Here is a 15482-nt window from a genome sequence, read left to right on the forward strand (position 1 = left end):
AGCACAATGTTCAATGCCAGGACAGTATCAAACATTCTGTATTTTCAAGGGAACGATCACTTTTGGAACACTTTTATTGGAAAGCATAACATTTAAAATAGTATACTTAATATGACATTGGCCGCATTGGTGTTACATGTTTTTCTTCCTTACATTGGTGGTTCGTTGGGTCAGGTAAGGGGCAGGTGGCTTCCGGACTTCATACCGGAAGTGGACACCTTTGGCTTACTGAGCAGCTGAAGAAGTTTTGTCGAAAACAAATCGGCATATTTTTTTTATTATCCAAAGGGAAACATTTAGCCTAGCAGCTATGTGCACCTTTGGTAAGTTATTGAGCATAAAAGCTGCATATGTGTTAAGTTTTGTGTTTTCATTGTAAAATTAGATATACGGTTTCTGTTACAATAGTCGCCATTACCGAGCAGGCCTTTGATCAGAAAACGACACACTTTAAAGTTTTGAAACGTTACATATCTGCTTTTATAGCGCGTTTGTCTATCATTTATTCATTAACCTGGCTTATTTACTCGAAGAGATCCATGGGAGTGAAAGCTCACCTCTTAAAAGTCTTTGTGGTCTAGTTACACTGCACGTAAACTATTTTTCTAACTTTTGTTCAATTAACGCTTTGGATTAAATGTAAAGTTTTCCTCGTTTTATACTTTACAACATTAACATTTCAATAGAACATATATTTGTATTGCATTCAAAATAGCCTGTCTCATATTCGTAATCAGCTAATTTCGTTAATGTATCTATTTTAGTGTATTCCGTTTTTAAGTTTCTAAATTGTATGTTTTACTTTTTACATTTGGTCAGTGCTAATATCAACCACGGTACTCTTATATTCCATCCATCAACCGCGGTACTCTTATATTCCATCCATTTTTTTACCGCTTGTCCCTTCATTCATTTCAATTCATTACTCATACTGAAATCAAGGATTTTTCCAAAACAGCTCTTAGATTGTGTGAATGTTCTGTATATATCACTCAAGTTGATATATATATTCTTAAAAAAACCAAATAATTAAAGCCTAGACAAACCAACAAATACAATTATGGTAGTTTTGGATGCACACTAAAAATACACAATGTCTTCCAGATAAGGACAAGGGGCCGAGGAGGCTGATGAAAAAGGGCTTGTCTCTCATCTTAGTGGGACATATAAACTTCATCCTTGGTGCTATTGTCCATGGAAACGTCCTACGCCACATTTCCAAACCCAGCCAACAAATCACCACAGAATACACTGTAACTAACATCATTTCTGTCACTTCGGGTTTGCTGGTGAGTTTATTTATTCATTCAAAGTCACTGTGATATCAGAATAAGATGAAACCGTCATTTTTGTGTTTTTTTTTTAGAGCATTACCACTGGGATTATTGCTATTGTGGTTTCGAGGAACCTCCGTGTGTTCAAGCTGGTATGATGTTGCTTTTTTAACTATTCGTATATCGTATTTTCCAGACTATAAGCCACACCTAATAGATTTTAGAAGAAAAAAAAATGTCCATATATTAGCTGCACCGGACTGTAAGTTGCAGATATATATGTTGTGAAATGAGATATTTACACAGATATATTTTGTTAATGTGTATTTACATACCTTAATTATTTCCAAACGGTGTCTGTAACAAGGCAGTAAAACAGATGATCAAACAAAACAGAAGTAATCGTCATGGACCCACAAGCTGCGGAAGCTAGCTCTGCAATCAGCTAAACAGACTCAATAACTCCACGGTGACGTCTTGGTGAGTTCACTGAGGTATTTGTGAAACTGAAACAATTCAAACAGAATGCCATAGTAAGGTAATAATACTAACATAAGACACTTGTAAACGTGTTAGCATGTTAACTAATGTTAAAATAGCATGTACAAATATGCATGAAAACTAGGGCTGTAAAAGTTAACGTGTTAACTATCAGTTCCTTTAACGGCACTACCGGTAGTTTCATTAACTCGCATGCGTACTAACTCCTTTTTGACCCCCGGGCTATTCCGTAGCATGGGAAAATGTGGCTGCTTTTATTATTTACTGATTAGCCACAAGTGGGAAAATAGCGATCAGAAATGGACAAAGAAAAAGGTACATTATGGAAATAACAGGTCCAAAGCCATGACAAGTTGCTCTCCCATGAGGACAAAACTATATTTTTTTTCATCCACGATCGCTGGAGCAACAGTCTGCTGCTGAGCTTACATTCAGAGAGATCGGTCAAGCTTCACTTCCGTGCTTAGTTTAACGCATTGATAACATACCATGTAAATTGTTACTGAAACTGTTTTAGTAAGATGGCATAAAAGCTCAACAGAAAGGAAAGACGTCAGAGTGACCTTTTTATCAAAGACTTGCAAGTCATTAAGACACCTTCTCAAACCAATCACACACTTCTGGCTTCACATTATTAGCATTACGCGTTACATCCAGTCTAACTATGTAACAAAATTAAAATATGTCTTAAATTACGATTACGATCATGCTTTGTCAAAGATGTAGTGTGATATTTAATCTACTACATCAATTGAGGAACAGGAATAGGACATTTTCTGGCAGATTGAAATAAAGTGTATATTATTTTATACAATTTTCTGGATGATAGACCTCAATTAAGGAATGTTTAGCAGGCTGAATATTCCATTTTATTACCAGAGAAGGTTAAAACATTGTCATGCAGAGATATGAATACCATTATCTTGAGCAACATGTAATGTACAGAATATCAGAAGCATTCATTTTATAGGTGTAATGATTGATCGATACATCGATAGATTGGATTATATTAATACATTTCAAACATATCGATCTGTGTTCGGCAACATGTAATGTACAGAATATCAGAAGCATTCATTTTATAGGTGTAATGATTGATCGATACATCGATAGATTGGATTATATTCATGCATTTCAAACATATCGATCTGTGTTCGGCAAGTTTGCCTTCCAAGTTATAGGTAGCGGTCCAAGATTGTTTTAAAAGGGAATCGATCAATTTTATCGATTCTTGAAAAAAGAAAACATTGGATTTAAGAACGGCAGACTTAATATGAAGTTTAGCACTTTTAATAATAAAGATGTTGTCAAGACTTAAAGTTAAAGTTAAAGTACCAATGATTGTCACACACACACTAGGTGTGGTGAAATTTGTCCTCTGCATTTGACCTTGTTCACCCCCTGGGAGGTGAGGGGAGCAGTGGGCAGCAGCGGTGCCGCGCCCGGGAATCATTTTTGGTGATTTAACCCCCAATTCCAACCCTTGATGCTGAGTGCCAAGCAGGGAGGTAATGGGTCCCATTTTTATAGTCTTTGGTATGACTCGGCCGGGGTTTGAACTCACAACCTACCGATCTCAAGGCGGACACTCTAACCACTAGGCCACTGAGTAGGTTGGTCCTGGTTGTGTGCTTTTCCGGGATGCAACGGAAAGTTGGCTCAGGCGAGACGGGAATGAAGGTACATGATTTATTTATTATTATCAAAAAAAAAAAGGAATAAATGAAAGCGCGCACAGTGGCGGAGAATAAACTATGAAACCAAAAGACTATAGCAAAAAAGTACAAATGAAAAGCACGCACAGTGGCGGAGAACAAACTATGAAAAACAAAAAGACTATAAACATGGAACAAAAACTTACTTGGCTTGGACAAAAATAGTTGCATGAAGAATGGACATGGGAAGAAGTGCCAGGCATGGACAGAGCATAAATGTGGTGAGGTCGTCAGAACGACAAACTGAAAAGAATGAACTTAAATACTATGGACATGATTAGTGAAAGCAGGTGCGTAACTCAAAAACGTGAAATGGTTGCTATGGTGACAAACAAGAGTGCACAATGAGTCCAAACGTGGAACAGGTGAAACTAATGGGGTAATCATGGAAACAAGACAAGGGAGTGAAAAGCCAGAAACTAAACTAAACATGACTTAAAACAAAACATGATTACACAGACATGACAGAGCCCCTCCCTTAAGGACAGATACCAGATGTCCATAAAAAAAATTAACAAGAGTCATGGGAGGGCGGGAGGGGGACATGGCGGTGGGTCGCCAGACCACGTGTCCCCGTATCCACCGGGGCAGAGTTAGGTGGCGGCAGCGAGTGGAACGCCGCTGCAGCAGGCGAGGCGGGTGCCCAGGGAATGGCCACATTCGTGGCCGACTGGGAGGTGGGCGCACTTGGCGTGGCGGGCGACCAGGTAGCGGCCATATCCGTGGCCGACGAGGAGGAAGGCGCGTCGTCATTGTGGCAGGCGTGGAAGCAGCAGATGATGCAGGCAGCGAAGCTCAGCGTGGGGTCTTGGTCTTGGCCTAGGCGTGGGTCTTGGTCTTGGCATGGCGCATCTTGGTCTTGGCCTAGGCGTGGGTCTTGGTCTTGGCCTAGGCGTGGGTCTTGGTCTTGGCCTTGGCCTAGGCGTGGGTCTTGGTCTTGGCATGGCGGGTCTTGGTCTTGGCATGGCGGGTCTTGGTCTTGGCATGGCAGGTCTTGGTCTTGGCATGGCGGGTCTTGGTCTTGGTGTCGTGGAGCTGCGACTGGCGGCACTTGGCGTCGTGGAGCTGCGACTGGCGGCACTTGGCGTCGTGGAGCTGCGACTGGCGGCACTTGGCGTCGTGGAGCTGCGACTGGCGGCACTTGGCGTCGTGGAGCTGCGACTGGCGGCACTTGGCGTCGAGGAGCTGCGACTGGCGGCACTTGGCGTCGTGGAGCTGGTACCGGAGCTTGGCGTGGTGGGTCTTGGTCTTGGACTTGGCGTGGTGGGTCTTGGTCTTGGACTTAGCGTGGAGGGTCTTGGTCTTGGCGTGCAGGGTCTTGGTCTTGGCGTCGTGGAGCTGGTGCTAGCCTTGGTGCGGCGACAGGTGCTAGCCGTGGAGCAGCTACAGGTGCTAGCCGTGGAGCCGCGACAGGTGCTAGCCGTGGTGCTGCGACAGGTGCTAGCCGTGGTGCTGCGACAGGTGCTAGCCGTGGTGCTGCGACAGGGGCTAGCCGTGGTGCTGCGACAGGGGCTAGCCGTGGTGCTGCGACAGGGGCTAGCCTTGGAGCAGGTGGAGGTGGCCTAGCTGGGGGTTGCGGCTTGGCAGGTCGGAAGACTGGTGAGGGCGGTCGTGCTGGAGGCTGTGGCTTGACAGGTCGGAAGACTGGTGGTGGCGGCCGTGAGGGAGGCTGTGGCTTGACATGGTGATGCAGAGCCACCCCACCTACACAGCTCCCGACCCCAGCCCCCCCCTCAAGGGGCGGATACCAGAAGCGCTCTCTGTGGTCTGGAACTCTCTCTAGGGGTGGGCGGGGGGAGGCAGAAACGTCCCCTTTAAATTGTCCAAAATGTCTATTTTCTACCTGTGATATTGTGGGGGGGAAACATTTTTTTGTGTGACTTGGGCGTGACTTGAGTCCTGGGGGGCGGGGAATCAAAAGAAAAAGAATTCAGAAAAAAAAAATCCTGGTTTTTGACGTCATTAGGGCGAAGCCGGGCTGGCTGCTGCTTGCTTCCGCCCGGAGGGGGAGGGGCATGTGGGAGCGGCGTGTCCTGCAGGCTCCCGGAAGTTCTACCTGACGTCCTTCGTCTGGAGCGGCGCTTCCGGCACTGCGCTGCGTCCCCGCATTCCTGGGACCAAATGGAGTCTCTGTACTCCACGGAGGAGTAGCGCAGAGTTTCCTCCTCCATCGCGCACAGGACCGCCCAAGAAGCCTCGTCCAAATTGTCCAACTCGGCCAACTTACGTTCGGAAAAGCGGGTCTGCTGACGACCTACTGTCAAGACTTGGTCCTGGTTGTGTGCTTTTCCGGGATGCAACGGAAAGTTGGCTCGGGCGAAACGGGAATGAAGGTACATGATTTATTTATTATTATCAAAAAAAAAAGGAATAAATGAAAGCGCGCACAGTGGCGGAGAATAAACTATGAAACCAAAAGACTATAGCAAAAAAGTACAAATGAAAAGCACGCACAGTGGCGGAGAACAAACTATGAAAAACAAAAAGACTATAAACATGGAACAAAAACTTACTTGGCTTGGACAAAAATAGTTGCATGAAGAATGGACATGGGAAGAAGTGCCAGGCATGGACAGAGCATAAATGTGGTGAGGTCGTCAGAACGACAAACTGAAAAGAATGAACTTAAATACTATGGACATGATTAGTGAAAGCAGGTGCGTGACTCAAAAACGTGAAACAGGTGCGTGACGTGACAGGTGAAAACTAATGGTTGCTATGGTGACAAACAAGAGTGCACAATGAGTCCAAACGTGGAACAGGTGAAACTAATGGGGTAATCTTGGAAACAAGACAAGGGAGTGAAAAGCCAGAAACTAAACAAAACATGACTTAAAACAAAACATGATTACACAGACATGACAGATGTTAGACGTTAAGTCTATTTTCCCGTCTGTGGTGTCATCAAAACAAAAATGGCAGATATCTACAGTGCTCGAGAAAGGTCATAACAAAAGCAAACGCCACAAGACAGTAGTGTAATATATGTAACGTGTGTCTGTGTGCCTTTACAAAGTGGTGCTGTTGTGTGTGATGTGTGCGAGAGTGGCAGACTAGTGAACAGAGTTTGGGTGTCTGTATGCTGAATATCTAAACATGAGTTGTGGTGAACAGCAGTTCTTGTATACGTTTGTGTGTTTTGGCTCCCTGAGTTTGTTACCACATGTTAAGAAAGCGTCTGAGAGTGTATCTCCGACTGTCTCTCCTTCTCCCCTGCCGGGCATTACAATATCATAACTTTCAGCTACAGCACGATTGCAAAAGCCAAGACTAATACAAATGCCATAACAAAATGATAAAGCCGCAACACAACTTTTAAGCGCAGAAGATTCAGCCGACACAACAGAAGTGACAGCGGTGCAAATTACGGCGACGCACTGACTCCCGGAACACAATAAGTCATTTGATGAGAAAGAAACACATACAAGAGATTGATGAAGGAGGCTATGGAAATTAGGAAGCAAGGGGCCAACACCATCAACAGGGATGAGGGGGCATACATGCTTCTGCACACCTGAGATGCCGTCCTTCATTGGCGACCCAGCTACACAGATACTGTATAACTGGGTCAGGGAACTTTTTAGCAGGTAAATCTACTGTTAAAATGTTGGATACTGTACTTTTATGGAAAATTGATTGATTGTTAAAATATGAGCGGAAAGTGTTTCCTCTTGTTAATTCAACTTAAAGTGTTGTTTGCACTTTATTCAAATATGATGTGATTGCATTGGACACTAATTGTTGTTTACTTGCTTGTTTGTATCCATAATTCATGTATACATAATTCTCTTACAAGAAATAACAGCGATACAGAAACTTCACCTGCAGTGTCCAGTATCCACTATTTATTTCACAATCACACTGCTTGATTTTTCTTTTGTAAGAAGTTACTGAATGGATTTCAACTCCCTGAATCGTTTCGGATCATATCGTTCTGAAAAACAACAAATATCGAATCGAATCGTTGTTAAGACAAATCGTTATACCCCTAATTTATTCAGGTAGAAATAATCACAAATTACATTACCAAACATCTTTGACAATCAAACCATGATCGTAACAATCCACATTGTGTGTTATCAATGCGTGAAACTGGTATCTAAACATGGTGTAGCTCCTCCTCTGAATGCAAGTGCCCCTAAATCAGAAATACAAATTCTGTATTCCTACAAAATACGAAAACTGGAAAGATCCCGCCGCAGCTCAGGTAATTTTTTTAAATGGTCATTAAAAGCATGTTTATGTCCTTTTTGTGTTGCCCTGTTTTAAAAATCCATCCATCCATCTTCTTCCGCCTAGCCGTGGTCGGGTCGCGGGGGTAACAGCCTAAGCAGGGAAGCCCAGACTTTCCTCTCCCCAGCCACTTCGTCCAGCTCTTCCCGTGGGATCCCGAGGCGTTCCCAGGCCAGCCGGGAGACATAGTCTTCCCAACGTGTCCTGGGTCTTCCCCGTGGCCTCCTACCGGTCGGAGGTGCCCTAAACACCTCCCTAGGGAGGCGTTTGGGTGACATCCTGACCAGATGCCCGAACCACCTCATCTGGTCCCTCTCGATGTGGAGGAGCAGCGGCTTTACTCTGAGCTCCTCCCGGATGGCACAGCTTCTCACCCTATCTCTAAGGGAGAGCCCTGCCGCCCGGCGGAGGAAACTCATTTCGGCTGCTTCTACCCGTGATCTTGTCCTTTCGGTCATAACCCAAAGCTCATGACCATCGGTGAGGATGGGAACGTAGATCGACCGGTAAATTGAGAGCTTTGCCTTCCGGCTCAGCTCCTTCTTCACCACAACGGATCGATACAGCGTCCGCATTACTGAAGACACCGCACCGATCCGCCTGTCGATCTCACGATCCACTCTTCCCTCACTCGTGAACAAGACTCCAAGTTACTTGAACTCCTCCACTTGGGGCAGGGTCTCCCTGCCAACTCGGGGAGGGCACTCCACATTTTTCCGGGCAAGAACCTTGAACTCAGACTTGGAGGTGCTGATTCTCATCCCAGTCGCTTCAGACTCAGCTGCGAACCAATCCAGTGAGAGCTGAAGATCCTGGCCAGATGAAGCCATCAGGACCACATCATCTGCAAAAAGCAGCGACCTAATCCTGCAGCCACCAAACCGGATCCCCTCAACGCCCTGACTGCGCCTAGAAATTCTGTCCATAAAAGTTATGAACAGAATCGGTAACAAAGGGCAGCCTGGGCGCAGTCCAATCCTCACTGAAAAAAAGCATAATGTTTAAAAATATTTAATTAGAGCAAACTAATTGTCCAGTCATGGTAATAAAAACTTAAAAATCATCTGTCTAGGGTACACTTATTAATGATGAAAAATTGTATCTTAGTTGCGATTAAATATTGTAATTGTTTGACAGCCGTATATTGTAAACACTACTATTAAACGTGTGACGTTTAAGTAATTATGAATTGTTTTAGTTATAATGTAAAATTTACAAACATTGCTTGGAGCGATGAATGAAGAAACCATACAAGAACAAATGCTATTGACGGCTAGTAAACGGAGCGGCACTCATACTTCCGGTTCAAGGCACGAAACAGAAGGAAATACTGCAGCCTTTCAACCCAGAACACCTGCATTGAATGAATTTGTCCAAAAGATGTCGCCATAGCACAAACAATAACACATCTTTTAAGTCTCTGTGTCAGTGTTACTACTACGTAATTTTGTTGAATACATAACATAATGGCCGTCAGTTAAGAAAAATTCATAGATTAGCCGCACCTTTGTATTAGCTGCAGGGTTCAAGTCTGGGGGGGAAAGTTGTGGTTTAGCACTATTTGTATAATCACGTGTGTGTGTGCAGCAAATAGGACTTCTGATTGCCTCCTTCCTCAACGCCCTGCTCTCGGCAGCCTGCTGCGTTGGCCTGCTAGTCGCCATCACCATGACCATTTCCCACAACGGTCAGGGCCTGATGCGTGGATGTAACGACACCGAGGTGCCTGCCAACGCTCGGTCGCCGGTCAGCGCACGCTGCCCGTTTGACACCACACGCATTTATGTAAGTCTCAACTTTACCATTTTTATGACAATGCTTGCTTTGGAGACATGTTCACACTGCGAGTGGTTCATTTAGAACACAGGTGTCAGACCCAATGCCCAGGGGCCAGATCTGGCCAATCACATCGTTATATATGTCCCGCGAAAGCCTGGCAATTATGTGCGTCAAAGGAATTTGTTTGTGCTGCAAAAAAACATTTTCCGTGCCGTTACGGTTTTCAAGTTATTCTGAAACATGTTTTCTGGCTAGTGATGTAATCCAGTCCCCCCACCTTGTCCAAATCACCCCAACTTGTTTGTGCTGCAAAAATGTTTGGCTTTTGAAGTTATTAATGTTTTATGTTGTTAACGTGTTATTGATTATAAGTAGACTTCAACTATGTCAAAATCTCCCCAAATTTGGCCCATCTGTTTGTGCTTGTTTGTTCTACAAAAATGTTTGGTCTAACTTATAGTTCTTATGTTAATGTTTTGCGATTCACCTGTGTGAAATTGGCCCTGCAGCCTTGTAAAAATCTCCCCAAATGTGTCCCAATAGTTTGTGCTTTGTTTGTCCTGCAGATATTTTAGTTTGTGCGTTACAGATTTAAGTTATTAAAGTGGAACTGCACTTTTTTAAATTTTGCCTATCATTCACAATCCCTATGTAAGAAAAGAACACAAATGTTTTTTTCTTTTTTTATGCATTCTAAATATTAAATAAATGCGATTAAAAGTCCTCAGACAATGGAGCCAAAGGGTGTTTCTCTATTCTGCTTAAAAAACCCTTACAAAAACATCCAAACACCTCTATTAAAGTTTTATGTACATACACACTAAGTATATTTGTAATGTAATAATGGGTACATTTATAATCAAATTTAATATTTACGTATTTTGATCAAATTAAGCATACATTACGCATTAATTTCATAAACGCATCACAACTTTCTACTTTTTTTCAACAACATCACTGAATATTACTCACTGCAGACTTCATGAGAGCCAACAAATATGATAAAACATCAATTACTGTACAATGTCTGCTGACATTAGGCTGCCGACTGATAGAATCTTGTTGTAATCTTGTTTAGATGAAGAATGATTCATAATCGTCGCAAAGTGAAGGGGGGTGGAACCAAGCGTATTTTCGTGTTGTTCTCGACATTTCCTGGTCTAGATTGGCTGTCACGAGTGTACCAACTTGTCGGAATACGTCCTCATCCTTCTACAGTCCAGGTGAGAGGCATGATTTATGATCTACAATACATTTCTACAAGCAAGGAAGCAGCTTACCCACTCAATGATGTAAACATTGACACACAAGCTTGTGATCACGGCGCCGCTATAAATAGTTTGTCTGCGTTAGCACTTATGATAACAATATCACTAATACTTGGTTAATATTCAATTCATAAAATGTAAATGGAGTATTGTTGGCGGTTTTTGGGTGGTTATTGGGTTCTATGGGCGAAATAGAGGACCTCCCATTGGCTCCGTTGTAAACTGACATTTATTTACGTTTGAGTTATAATGCAATAACAAAATACATCCGCTGTCATGTCTTTCATAATGATAACGATAGGCAAAATTACCCCCCAAAAATTGCAGTTCTGGTTTAAGGTTTTAAGTTCTTAATTCGTAATTAACGTGGTGTTAATCATAAATATGCCCCAACTATGTCAACATCTCCTCAAACATGTTCCATTTGTTTGTGCTGCAACATTTTCTGTTTAACTATTATACTTTATAAGTTATTAATAAAATAGGATTCATAACCAACCCCCACCCCCTTCTCAAAATCTCCCCAAGCCAGTCCCAATAGTTTGTGCTGCAAAAATGTTGGGTCCAACTCTTATAGTTTTTAAGTTATTAACAAAACAAGAAAGTTATTATTTAACAGTTTGGCTTTTCATGCATTACATATTTTTGCCAATTAAGTGATACTAACTTAATGAAAATGTTTGACTTCCTTTAATAATAATATTATAGGTAGAAATAATTAATGCGGTGGGACAATCTCTCTCTGAATGTTCAGCATCCCTGTTTCCATGCCAGTGTCCTACATACTGATAAAGATGTTTCTGCCGAGCTCAGTTGTGGCATAGTGGAGGTCTGCATTGAAGAAGCGCAACTTCCCATAGCTGACGTTAGGGTTGCACGATATGATATAAATGATATACATTTAGGCGTCAAAAAAGCTTTTAATACTATCGTTATATCGTGATAATGCATGTTGATGACACATTCTGTGACCTGCACATTTGATGGTGACAAGCGAATGGCTGCGTCCTCAATGCAATGAAGCATCCTCGCTAGCAAGCTAGTGGCTAAGGTCCCTCCACAGTGCAAAGCCACTTCTAAGTCAGTAATCCTCACTTCCATGGCTGCAAATGAACTATGTTTCTTACAAGTTATCACTAAAAGACAAAGAATAGCTATACTACACTATTCACTGTATGAAGATATGATTAACGCGAAGCTAGAGCTCTTGAACAAATGTGGATAGATACAAATATTGACAGTAACAATAGTAATTACAGTATCAATGCTACAGTGGTCAGATCAATGTTTTTTATTATCTCAAAATGTTTTTTTGTTATTGTTTACACACTGAGGAAATAAGTCCGTGGACACCGGACGGCTTTAAGGGCAAAAAACTAATTATTTAAATCGGAGCCAATAGTAGAAAATATTAAATTGATATTGTTATATCGCCAACCTGTGTTTTTGTTTGATTAGAATTGTGATCAAAAATGTAATCATTCATTCGTCTTGAAAATTTGAAGTATCAGTATTGGTATGATTAATACTGCTTCTGTATTTGGTATTGGATCGAAACGCAAATTTTTAAAACAACACAAGGTTATTTGATATTTTTTTATATACAGTATTTAGCCACGCTCCAAAAAACTATTTCCATACAGTGCATTGCATTGTTGAACCAATCTCTCTGTACACGTCCCAGCCTTACAGTTTATGGTATTTATGTGTTAGGACACCACCTTGGCGCTGTGGTTCCCCAGTGCTGTGATGGCTGCAGCTGAGTGTGGCCTGTCTCTGTGGTGCTTCATCGTAGGCCTGACTCTCAGAGGTCTGCTGTCCTGTGGACGCAACTACTTCAAAGAACAGGTATGTGCTAGTGTGTGAAGGACTCTACATCAGGGATTTTCAACTAAAATGTTTTGGGGCCACATTTTCAGAAAGCTAAGGACGGTGAGCCGGACTTCTCTTTTCACTATTAATCTTACATTGTATATTCCGGAGAACCAGCATCCTCTAGAGTAGACTTTTCATTTTGGTCTATTTAATGTGTTAAAGTTACAGGAGCACTCAGCTGTTTTTAAGGGCTTTCTGCAAAAATGTGAGTCTCACAATATTTTTTAACCTGAACTCACGGGCCAACAGTTGAATAGCTCAAATGACGAGAAAAAGAGGACTTAAAATGGAACTTTCAGAAACACCACTCGTGTAACCAAAAAAGTTGACCAGATGACTACAGCCTGCATCTGAAGTAAACAAGCTACAGCAACACCTTAGTTAAATTAATCACACACGAAAAAAAAGTTGGTAACTGCCAAAAAGGAGAGGACTTAAAGTGGTGCCTTGAGGAATGTCTAAGTAATGTAAATCACAAGTTTGGACCACAGTGTTCTTTGTTTGCTAGCAAGGTTAAAATGTAAATGCGAGGATTCGCCAATGTTTTTACAGTGGTCCAAGTTCCTCTATACAACAAGAGCACTCCAGTGTTTTTAGTGATTTGCTGCAAAAATGTTTGTTTCCTAAGTTTTGAACTGAAACCGGGCAGCCAGTTGAATATCTGTGTCCTACAAGTTTTCTCATCCTTTGTCTCTCTCACACAGTTGGAGGAAGATATTGGGCGTTCTCCTCAGAGCAGGCGCCTGATTGGCCAAAACGTACTGAACCCTGATGCCTGACTGAACAAAGTACACTCCATACCTTCTTTATACATTAGGTTACAGTTTTTATATGACATGTGTTGAGGTTAAGATCATTTCTTCCATTGCGTTCCTTGATGTATAGTCCTGTCGTAATGTGACACGTGTCGTGGTATGACCGTCATATGTCTCTATGCACTCCAACACACTACATGTACTTTGTAGTGTAATCCTTACTTTTTGCAGGGTAACTAACATTTCATGATGACATTATTTTTCAATATGAAGAAGCCTTTTGGTTTTTACACAAAATACATTTTTACATCAATTTAAACTATTTTATGTTTGAACTCTTCTCTAGGAAATATATATATTTATAGTTCTTTCTGTTTTTAGTATTTTACGTGTTGATTTTTAATCCTCTGGGCACAAATGCTAACTGTTGTGTGTCCTTTTAATAGATTTTTCCTTGTATTTTGGCCATAAATCCGGTTGTGGCACTCCTTTATACATGATTTTATGCTTTTATGTCCAATTCTTTCACAGACATATGATACACTGGTAGTTATACCACAATACCCCAAAACCAAACAGGGACATACCTGTAAAAGGCCTAACATTTAGATTTTTTGGCTCAAATATCTCAATAAACTTCAGCCCTAAACAAAAATACCGAACATGTACCGGTAAGTTGCTTTTTAAATTGTAACCCTTTGAAGGCCTATTGATTAAATTATGTTAGTTTTTAATTAAGATACATTTTCTTAATGAGTTATTTTACTAATTTAAAACTATGACTTTATCTGACCAAAAAAGTCAACAAATGTTACATGTTTTTATGCATTACATGCATATTTTTGTTTAGAAAATTGAGCACAAAAAAAGAATCAAATGTTTTTACGGCCTTCAAAAACCTATGAACTCTAATGTCCTGTTTTATTTGCTATTTGCTTTCAGTTGCTATCAAGAAACCTTATTTAAGGCATATATGACGATAAGGTGGTATTTTGTAATATCATAAAATGTCTGATAATCTTACGTACCAGATTTGACACAATGTTTGACTTTAGAAAAACTTGTTGAATTTGGACATGGCCCCTTTAAGAGCTACTGATCAGTCAATTCCCTCACACCTAAACTATTAATTTGAATCAAAAAAATACATAAGACACTTAAAAATATTACAATTATTTAGAAATGTGTTTTAATAACAGCAATTACTGATAAAGTTAACCAAGGAATGGATATTTGATTTATAAATTGAGAAATTAAAAAAAAGAACAGTATTGATAGATGTTTTGCAGCGTAGCTCCATTTCCCTCGGTGGGTGTACCCCGCCTTCAGCCCAAATGCAGCTGGGGTAAGCTCCAGCACCACCCGTGACCCCGAGAGGGACAAGCGGTAGAAAATGGATAGTTGTGACTGAATCAACAGCGCCTCTGCTGCTAAGTACTGCACTTAATTTTGCTTCTAGTTAATCAACAAACTGCAAAATGAGGGTCATGGAGATAACTCATACAGTGTCATGATGTGAGTACAATGGCGTGCTTGCTGAATACTGCTCATGTTAAGAGGTTCAACCAGTATGTGGGCCAGGAGCCCTCTGCTTCCACAGACCCCCCTCACATACCCCCACACACAGTGACAGAGAGGATCACATCAGATCAGCCATGAAACGGTTAATCTAGCACTGTGCTCAATCGTGCAGAAGGGAATCATAGCACGCAGCACTAATCCTGAGTGTGTGAGGCATAAATATTGACATTGTGCTGCCTGATACGATCACACATCATCCAGCTCACTTTGATGTCGCTCTGTTGATGTTTTTATCAGGAAGCACTTCATCAAATGTATAGTTTTAAGATGATATACCAATAAGCTTCTTGAAATATGAGTTAACAATGCACCATCAGTGTAAAATACTTTTTAAAAGCTATTCAACTGGCCTTCACTCGTCAAGTGAAATGTGTATGTACAACAATTTTTGACTGATGTTGAAGTTAAGTTGTTGGATAACTCGAAGGACAAATTTAAGCTGTTTGAAAGATTGCATCACTGATTACTGCTGCTCATTTTAATAAACTTTTTTCTGCTTAA

At 41.4% G+C, this 15482-nt stretch overlaps 1 protein-coding gene across 1 annotated transcript; it reads left to right on the plus strand.

The window, feature by feature from the left end:
* Positions 1–116: 116 nt before the first annotated feature.
* Positions 117–15482, plus strand: krtcap3 (keratinocyte associated protein 3). The gene is made up of 6 exons (XM_061964350.2): positions 117–323; positions 1105–1289; positions 1367–1426; positions 9311–9508; positions 12484–12618; positions 13350–15482. The coding sequence occupies exons 1-6, from the start codon at positions 311–313 to the stop codon at positions 13422–13424; spliced, it is 666 nt and encodes a 221-aa protein (XP_061820334.1). The 5' UTR covers positions 117–310; the 3' UTR covers positions 13425–15482.

This window comes from Nerophis lumbriciformis, linkage group LG06 (assembly GCF_033978685.3).
Source record: "Nerophis lumbriciformis linkage group LG06, RoL_Nlum_v2.1, whole genome shotgun sequence".
Taxonomy (NCBI): Eukaryota; Metazoa; Chordata; class Actinopteri; order Syngnathiformes; family Syngnathidae; genus Nerophis; species Nerophis lumbriciformis.

Excerpts from the sequence above, each read along its gene's own strand:
- krtcap3 (XM_061964350.2), top strand. Across the intron at positions 1,290-1,366 it reads CTGTCACTTCGGGTTTGCTG|AGCATTACCACTGGGATTAT; the intron begins GTGAGTTTATTT and ends TTTTTTTTTTAG. Across the intron at positions 1,427-9,310 it reads ACCTCCGTGTGTTCAAGCTG|CAAATAGGACTTCTGATTGC; the intron begins GTATGATGTTGC and ends GTGTGTGTGCAG.